This window comes from Alosa pseudoharengus, unplaced genomic scaffold, assembly GCF_046254945.1.
Source record: "Alosa pseudoharengus isolate Yale_2024_CS ecotype anadromous, Long Island Sound unplaced genomic scaffold, YU_APseudo_1.1 YU_APseudo_1.1_scf_439, whole genome shotgun sequence".
Taxonomy (NCBI): Eukaryota; Metazoa; Chordata; class Actinopteri; order Clupeiformes; family Clupeidae; genus Alosa; species Alosa pseudoharengus.
The window spans coordinates 5,001-13,974 of record NW_027468797.1 but is presented as its reverse complement, the minus strand read 5'-3'; the positions used below and the strand labels follow the sequence as shown (position 1 = coordinate 13,974).

The 8,974-nt window shown below is 48.2% G+C and overlaps 1 protein-coding gene across 1 annotated transcript in view; it reads right to left on the bottom strand.

Annotated features, from left to right (window-relative positions):
- The window catches only part of LOC143103472 (fibroblast growth factor receptor 2-like), a gene marked incomplete at its 3' end in the record, with an annotated part of 9,412 nt that continues 438 nt past the window's right edge, over nucleotides 1-8,974 (bottom strand). The window contains 4 exon segments of the mRNA XM_076267254.1: nucleotides 1-59; nucleotides 3,623-3,792; nucleotides 8,195-8,269; nucleotides 8,908-8,974. The exon segment at nucleotides 8,908-8,974 is cut by the window's right edge and continues 438 nt beyond it. Of these exon segments, the coding sequence (XP_076123369.1) occupies nucleotides 1-59; nucleotides 3,623-3,792; nucleotides 8,195-8,269; nucleotides 8,908-8,974 (371 nt within the window).

The following is an 8,974-nucleotide window of genomic DNA, read 5'->3' as shown; positions in this document are numbered from 1 at the left end:
TTGCCCTTGTCCGACGGCACCACACTCTCCATGATCAGCGTCCAATGCTGCTGGCGCACCTGTAAATGGGGGACAGGAGGCTAAAAGTTAGCAAACACGCAGCCTAAAGTCCCAAAGGAGTGGACAGTACACCTGAGGTGAAAGTTACGTTATACAATGGTGTTTTATTGCAGTGCCCTGAACATGATTTCACATGAAAGCAAAGACTTCAATTTCCCTTCAAAATGTTGAGGGCACCCCGCTTATTTGGGAATCTCAGATGCATCCAAAAAAGGCTTGAAAAATAGTAAACAAAGAAAACACTGTAAGAAAGCACAAGGAAGAGAAAAATGCTGACTTTTATTTCCCTATTTCTTTAGACGGGATTTTAACTGGCATCAGCTTAGGGTGAACGTTTGGCAGGCGTGAGGCAACTCCTACTGATTAAAACAGATACTTGGGAGAAGGTCAGCTGCTCCCAAACTCAAGCAGTCGAAGAGAGAGGAAGAAACAGAGAGAGATAAATGAGAGAGCAATACAAGGAGAGATCGAGCAAGAAACAGTGAGTAAGATAGAGAGAGAGAGAGAGAGAGAGAGAGAGAGACAGACAGAAAGAGAGATTCCTGGGGTGGGGGCGGCACTGGCTTTTAGGATCAGTCTGTCGACGCTGCGCTTATTATTTTTCCCATCGTGCTCTGCTGAGAGCAGACCTCACAGCTCGGTGCTCAGCTTTGTCTCAACTCCACCTCCTGCCCTCTATTTTTCTCTCCTCCACCCATTCTCTCTCTCTCTCTCTCTCTCTGTCTCTCTCTCGTTCTTTCTGTCTCTCTCTCTTTCTCTCTCTCTCTCTCTCTCTCGCTCTCTCTCTCTCTCTCTCTCTCATTCTTTCTGTCTCTCTCTCTTTCTGTCTCTCTTGTGACTGAGGGCTTCACTCCCAAACCTGCCAGCTCCCACAAATCAAGCTGACTCTTTCTTTCTCTTTCTTTCTTTCTATCTTTCTTTCTTTCTTTCTTTCTGTATTCCTTTCTCTCTCAGAGACATGCAAAAACACTCTTTTTTCCCTGTCCATATTTTCTCTCTTGTTTTCTTTCTTGACTGCCTTCACTTCTCCACCACCATTGATGTTAATTTCCTTCTTTCTTTCTCATTTCTATATTGCTTTTTGTCTGTCTTTCTTTCTAATCCATAGCCCTCTTTATCTTGGCAGGTCTTTCTGTTTTTGTCTGTCTAACTTTCTCTGCCAACTGTCCAATTTGCAGTGTTTGTTTTTTGTCCCTGTGTTTGTTAGCGGGTCTTGAAAGTCTTTTGTGTCATCGCTGCAGATCCATGGAGGGAACAGACATGGTGTGCCTGGAACCCTGGCATAGAACAAACACAGTGGCCCTAGAACACTGGCAGAGCACCGTTCAGTAGGCCACATGTGTTCACATCAGTTCTGCTGTGAAAGCAAGAGAAAGAAGAGAGAGAGAGGGAGAGATAGATAGAGAGGGTGTGAGAGAGAGAGAGAAAGAGAGAGAGAGAGCAACCTGGTGTCAAGACCAGCATCAGGGTCCTGATGACTGTCTGGAGCTTGTATCAACATCCGCTTCAACCCGGGGACAGGCGACAGATACTTGACTGATCTGAGATGGAAGCCAAAACTAGAGGCCCCAACACGTTTGTACTAGTATGACTGCGGGCCAGGCAAAGACCTCGTCCTACTCTGCAGTATCCCCACTGTGTAATAATAACTGCCTGGTCATATCTTAAGCATTTCACAGACGGCATGAATGTGTCATATCGGGGCAAGTGAAAATAAAGAGCTGCTCTTGTAAGGGACCTTAGTCGACTTGAGTTCCAGTCACAAGCAATTACTTCCAAGAGTAACAATCTGATGATCACAATACTAGACTGCTTTTGCAAAATGGTCGCCATGTTTACAAAACTCGTGAGCGGGTTTTTCGGACCAAAATACATCCAGTTCATCCAAAGAAAACACAATGGCTCATGGGGTTGGAATTCTGTCTCTCTTTTTCAAGCAAGATACCGTATTCACGTCGACAAGGAAATAAAACGTTATTGGGCTATTTGGCTTTTCCATGACGACCGGCCTCAGGTATTTTTAGGATTCATAAACAAAAGCCCTCAACATATATCTGCAGTGCTCCGGAGGGCTTGGTCGAGGGGGTGGGGGTGGGCGACGACACAGATGTAAAGTGAAAAATGTGTTTTTTCGGAGTGAGAATTCATCATACTGACTGACTGACTGCAGACACAGTCAGACTGGCAGGCTCCACTGAACAGTCCAGACTAATCTCGGAATGCCCTTCAAGTAAATATTCCTTCAATTCCACTCCTTACACTGTGAACTTGCTTAAACATGGAGAACAACCGCATGTGCTGAACAGCCAATATACTCATTTTTGAAGACTTTTTGCCCTGAGTGCTAAGTACTTTTACTTTTTTGCATAGTGTACTTGCACTAAGTTTAAGTGTTCAAAAATATACTTTTGATATGCTATTGTTAGGGTTGTCTTATACATGAGGCTACTTAAAAAACAGTGTCCCCATGTCTTTCAATAAAACGCTCCATGCCCACAAACTGAGGCAGCTTCATGGTGACGCAGTGGTGGTGAAACTATCTGAGTATTTCCTGGGTGAGTTGGAGTCGTGTCATGCGGCTGGCGGTCTCGGAGAGTGATCTGTTTGCTCCGGTTTTGTTCTCTGAGCTGGAGCGCAAACACCCAGAGTCCAGGACCTGGGCTGCACTGGCCATTAAACTTTAACTGCACTTCAGGTTTTCAGTGTGACAAGCTCATTTTTACTGCCTTTGGATCAATACCCCAGGCAAAACTCCATATTTTTAAAACCACTGGACTATTATTAGACTCTGTTTTCTGTCTGAAGATATCTTATTTATCGTATTTATTATTTTCTCCTCATCTCTTCTGTGTGCTTTTCTCTCTCTCTCTCTCTCTCTCTCTCTCTCTCTCTCTCTCTCTCTCTCTCCCCTCTCACTTTTTGTTGTGGTCGACAGATTATCTGGCTGCTCGGTGGGCGCCTAGGAGTGGCCCTGACAGTTTCCCAAACAGCCCCCGAACCCCACGACACGTCCACCACAGCGTAGCTACAACGGGGCAGTAGGAACGGGGACCCTGTGGAGCGTACCAGCATGGATGACTAAACCCAATTTCACACACTCCACCTCCATTTTAAACCCAGAGACCAGAGGCGTTGAGAGTCCAAGTGACAGGGGCACACACACACACGCATGCGCATGCGCATACACACACACACACACACACACACACAAACACACACACACACACACACACACACACACACACACACAAAGTCCCTAAATTTGTGCAGCTCAGCAAGAAAGTGTGTACAAAGTTCACTGTGCTCTGCAAAGTTGGACACATTTTGGAAATGCAAGCACAATTCCGGTGAAAGAGCAAAGTAGTTTCCAGCAGTTACATGTTCCACAATCTCAAAGATCTGGACAGTGTCCCACAATTAGAAAATGTGTCAAAACTGCCCTGTCTTCGGCGAAAAGGAGTTGAAAATCTGCCATCTTTTTTTGCTCAACACTGGCTCTACACACATTCTCCAGAATACACACTTTAGAATTGAGAACAGGCAGCTGGAATCAGGCTCTCACCTTATATCCGCCCATGCGGTCCTCCTGACGAAACGGTCTGCCGTTCTTCAGCCAGCGCATCTTGGGCCGGGGGTTCCCTTCCGCCGCGCAGCGGAACTTGACCGTGTTGGCCGCCGGCACCGCGTGCAGCTTCTTCTCCATCTTCTCCGGCATCGTCCAAGCGGGTGCTCCTGCAAGACGGACGGGACAGAGTGTAAGACTCTCACTCTTCAGCTCAGGAGCACGCGTGAAAAGGAATGTTATTTAACACGCTAAAAGTAAATCTAAACAACCATGCCATATCTCTCGACAACTTGCACAACACCTGGTATCAGTCTTCATGTCTCAGGTTATATTTAACAAACCACTGAGGCCTTGCGTATATGGTTTATTTTGTTTTGCTTGTTATAATCATGTTGTTTGTTTGTTATAGTCATTGCCTGCGTACTACCAGTGTCTGAATCTGCCTGGTATGCATGCACTGTCCTCCACACACATCTAAACAGTTTACGCCAGAGCATGTGGAGAAGAGAGGAGGGGGAGAAGAGCCTGTCCTGGACTCCTTTTGATTTCAGTCAGGCAACCTTGAGGGCACCCCTCGTGAATATAGTGTGGCTGTGGGCCCGGCAAGCCAGAACAGGCAAACAGGAAGGAGAAAGGAGGAGAAGAGAGAAGAGGGGGGAAGAGGGGAGAAGGAGGAGGGGGGGTGGAGATTGGGGCAGGAGAGAAGAGGAGTAGAGTGGAGATGGAGGAGCTCTAGTGTCTCTTCACACCCCCGTCGGCCCGCTACGCCTGCTCCCTCCGCACGGCCCGCCTGGTTAGTGTAACCCCTCGCGTCGCTGCAGAGCAGCTTAAATCAAAACATATTGGGTTTCCTCGGAGCCAGGGGTTAGTGGTAGGAGGGGCAGGCGGGGCAGGGGGGGATTATGGAGAGAGGGAGTGAGGGGGAGAGAGGGGTAAGAGAAGGGTGTGGGGAAATGGGGAGGGGAGGTAGAGGGTGGGGTGGGGTGGGTTGGGTTGGTTGGGAGGAACATCAGCTTCCAGAGGAGAGAAGTTGCTGTGTCTTGCCAAGAAGGCAACTAGACCATCACATTTTGTTTGACTTGGGTTCCGGTTAGCATCTCCGCTGTGATGGCCGCGAGGGACGAGACTCCGTCACTGGCAGAGACACGGATGACAGCTAAAGATCTGAGCTCACTGACCTGTGATTAATCATTAAACGCTGGTAGTGAGAGGATCGATGTCTAAGAGGAACTCACTGTAATCGGCCTGTTCTTTCCCCCCCTCATTCTTTCTCCTTCTCCCTCTCGCTCTCTCTCCCTTTCTTTTCTGATGTTAAATAGGCTTGGTTAAGTTTGTCCCACTCACTGCATTACACATCCATTTCCGCCACAACTATCATCTTTCTGTTTCTTTCCAAAGCTACATCTTTCGAATACATGCAGAAAATTAGCACCCCCTGGGCAGCACTAGTCGCAGGATGACTAGCCACTGGCGGTTGATTTTCTGCTGTCTGAAACCCCAAATTGCAGTGGACTGCATTTTTTCTTGAATGAGAAACGGAAAGTGTAAACATTCTTTGATACCATGAGAGCTTCCTTCCGCCACAGAAACAAACTCGCATGCTCATTAGCACTCTATCTCTTCCATTCCATACCTCTCTTCATCGCCGGCTCTGTTACTTACTACATTCTCTCTCTCTGCCTCATTCTTTCTCTTTATTTCCCTCCTCTCTTCCTATTTCACTCTCTATCCATCCATCTATCACTTTAAACATGGCTTCCGCTGTCCTCTGACAGACCAAAGGCCTGGTCCACATCTTTAGCATAGCGCGCGCGGTGCCCTACTGACTCCTCTCTGACCTCTGCGCCGGAGGACAGGAGACAGACACGTCAGGCCTCACAACGCCTTTCCCATGCCCTCCAAGCAGCGGAGATGGCAAACTTCAAAGGGCACCACCTGAGGTCAGCAGCCCACCACCCACCAACCTTCAACCCCCCCCCCACACCACATAAGGAGGAGCCTCATCTCCGCTGACCTTTGACCCTTAGGTGTTCATGGAGGGCTAAAGCTGATGATACACCAGGATACTTTTTGAACAATGTTTGGGCAATTTTTGCTTGGGCAATGTTCAAGACTGAGTGTTATGGTTCTGGTGCATTTCCATTGATTTCAGGGCAAAAACTTGAATGAATTTTTTGATGAATTGTTTTTTTTGTTTTTTAAATCACCAATAGGGCAATTGTCAAGATCATACAATCAAATCGCATGGAACCAGTTTTAAGTCTGACCAGCAACATTGCTGAAAAAGTTGTCCCGTGTATCACCGCGCTTACAGCAGGTCCCGGGTTCCGAGACCAGACCACATACTTGTGAGTCATATTTTGGATATCTCATTGTTTTATGCAGGAAAGGGTAGAGCACTGACCAACTATTGGTTCAAATGTTAGCTCTCAGAGGAAGACAAGAGACGGCTGCTTTGGGCTGAAGTCCACCTCAAAAGAACAACATGCTGTGTCCAAACAATGCATGAAGGGTCGAGATCACAGTGACCACAAGTCAGAGAGATGCTGATTACATCTCATTTCCTTCACTATGGCAAAAAAGCTAAGGCTAACGACGAGGGAGAAGAAAAAAAACAACAGCGCAAAATGAAGCGAAAGCCCCCAACTCTCGCTGAACTTTTCACGTAAAAACATTAGCACGACCACAGCAGTACAGCACGGAGCTGCCAGCTCTCTCTGCTCAGGCCTTCAATTGTCTCCTTCAATTTTCTCCCGCTCCGTTGACAACACACATGATACAGGAAGAGAAGGAAAACAAAGAATAGTCAAAAAAAGGAGAAAGAGCGAGAGAGAGAGAGAGACAGTGAGAAAGAGAGAGGGGGAGAGAGAGGGAGAGAGCGAAATATGTTGGTGGGGGGAGATATGTACGCAGTTGTTAAAGCTAGGGTCTGAGAGTAATGGAAGAGAGTGGTTCAGGCGAGGCAGCGGTCCAACATGCCGGGCTCTGAAATGCTGCCGGCTCCACACTACACAACACCCTCGGCCCAAGGCCAGCACTCCTCAGCGCAGAGAGGGGGAGGGAGAGGGGAGAGAGAGAGAGAGAGAGATGGAGGGAGAGGGGAGAGGGGAGAGAGAGAGAGAGAGGGAAAGAGGTAGAGGGTGAAGGAGGGTGAGAGAAAGAGAGATAGACAGTGAGAGACAGAGAGAAAGACTCTGGGCTCAATCCAAAGCAGAAACTACTAGTTAAACCCCCCATCTCCTCCTCTTCTTCCTCCTCCTCTTCCTCCTCTTCCTCCTGCTCTGTGTTACTCCTTTCATATTCTGTTTTGGAATTTTTTCGAGCACACCCGACCACAACCCCAGCCACACACCCCTCCCCTCTCGGCTGATTTCAGATTGACCGAGCCAGATTTGACTTTGCTTTCAAACAGCTTTATTAGGACCAAGAAGTTTTTTTTTGTTGTTGAAACAGCCTGAAACTCTTTCTCTCTCCACCATGTCAGATGCATTTTGAGCAATTAGAGCTCGCTTTGGAACCGACCAGGCTTGTGTGAGTGTGTGTGTGTGTGTGTGTGTGTGTGTGTGTAAGTGAGTGAATAAGTGAGTGTGCGTGTGAGTAATTGTGTGTGAGTGTGTGGGTGTGGGGGTGTAGATGCGTGCAGAGAATTTTAACAGGATATGGAAGCCCTCTTGTTCACTTTTCTTTTCCCCCTTTTTAAAAAGACTGAAAGGTAAAGAGGCCTCTCTCCCTCCCTCCCTCCCTCTCCTTCTCTCTCTCTCTCTCTCTCTTTCTCTCTCTCCCCTTCTCTCTCTCTCTGAATACCCCTCCCCATTATCCCCCTTTTCTTCTTTCACCACAGCACCAATGCAGAACACGTCTTCCATCAGGTAAATAACGGAGAGCAGATGGGCTGCCTCCATAATGGATGATCGCAGCTGACAGGCTCCCCAGGGCTCGACTACCTGATACACACACACACACACACACACACACACACACACACACACACACACACACACACACACACACACACACACACACACACACACACACACACACACACACACTGAGGCTCACAGGCTTAGGGAATGCCAGGAATTCGCTTGCACTGAAACTGTGATACTCGGCGAACGCCGGAGGAACTCAACGACAGGGGCCTGACAAACAACTTTTCCATGAGCCGAAAGAGTTCTCACAGGTCGTAGTAAGAACTCAAGGAGTCATACCAATAAATAAGGACAGTCACACACACAAAAAAAAACAAATAAACAGGACGCGACGGCTCTGTCGGATCACTTAAGGATGCCTGCGAATGTTTTATGCGCACCCAGAGACACAAGTGAAAACCGCCATGGTGAAAGAGGGCTGCATGATATCACATTGAGAGGAAAATCACATTAACGATATTGCAGTGTGTGTGTGTGTGTGTGTGTGTGTGTGTGTGTGTGTCTGTGTGCACTTATGAACTGCTCTGGACCTCTTTAACACAGCCAATGGACCAGATGCAGCCAGTGCAGATGAGCAGACTCAAGAGTGTGTACTCCCCCCTCCCCTTGTCTACGAGTCCCTCGTTTGCCCGGTACTCACGCATCTGTTCTCCGTCCACGGCCACATCTTCCGAGCGCTCCGTGTCGTCCTCGTCATCGCCCGACGAAATGGCATCTGCAGAGAACCGGTATTACCGTCACGTCCGTGCCCCTTGTTACGCTTGTTACACAGAAGCACACAGCAAGACTTGCACAGCATTCGCTTCCTCTCTCACACATACAGGCGCACAAACACACGCATGCACTTCAAAATCCCGAAGAGACGACGGATCTGCTTTCGGTCCTCAAGCCTAATGCAAAAACACGTTCACACTCACAGCCGTACGTATTCCAGAAAAGACACACTCACAAGGCATTCACGGACACACACACACACACACACACACACACACACACACACACACACACACACACACACACACACACACACACACATACACACACACACATACACACACACACACACACACGTTGCCAGGGGTGGGTGAAGCTCACAAGTTACTGACACATCAACATCCAAACCGAAAAAACCTCAATCCCAAACCAAAAAGAAAGGCCAGCGAGGGGAAAGACTATCAAAAAGCATTTCCCTTTCGCTTGATCTTGGACACACGGCTGCAAGCCCTGGATCTTGAAGGATGCACTCTTACTCAACCAGGCAAACATCAAATAGCCTCTCTAGCCCCCACTCTACCATCCCAACACAACCCCAACTGCTCACAGGGCAGTCTACGTCCAGCGTGGGCCACTCACCTGTCACGTTCACTATGAAGCAGAGCGTCTGGCCGCCCTGCACCCCGAGCGCGCTGCACGCGTACAT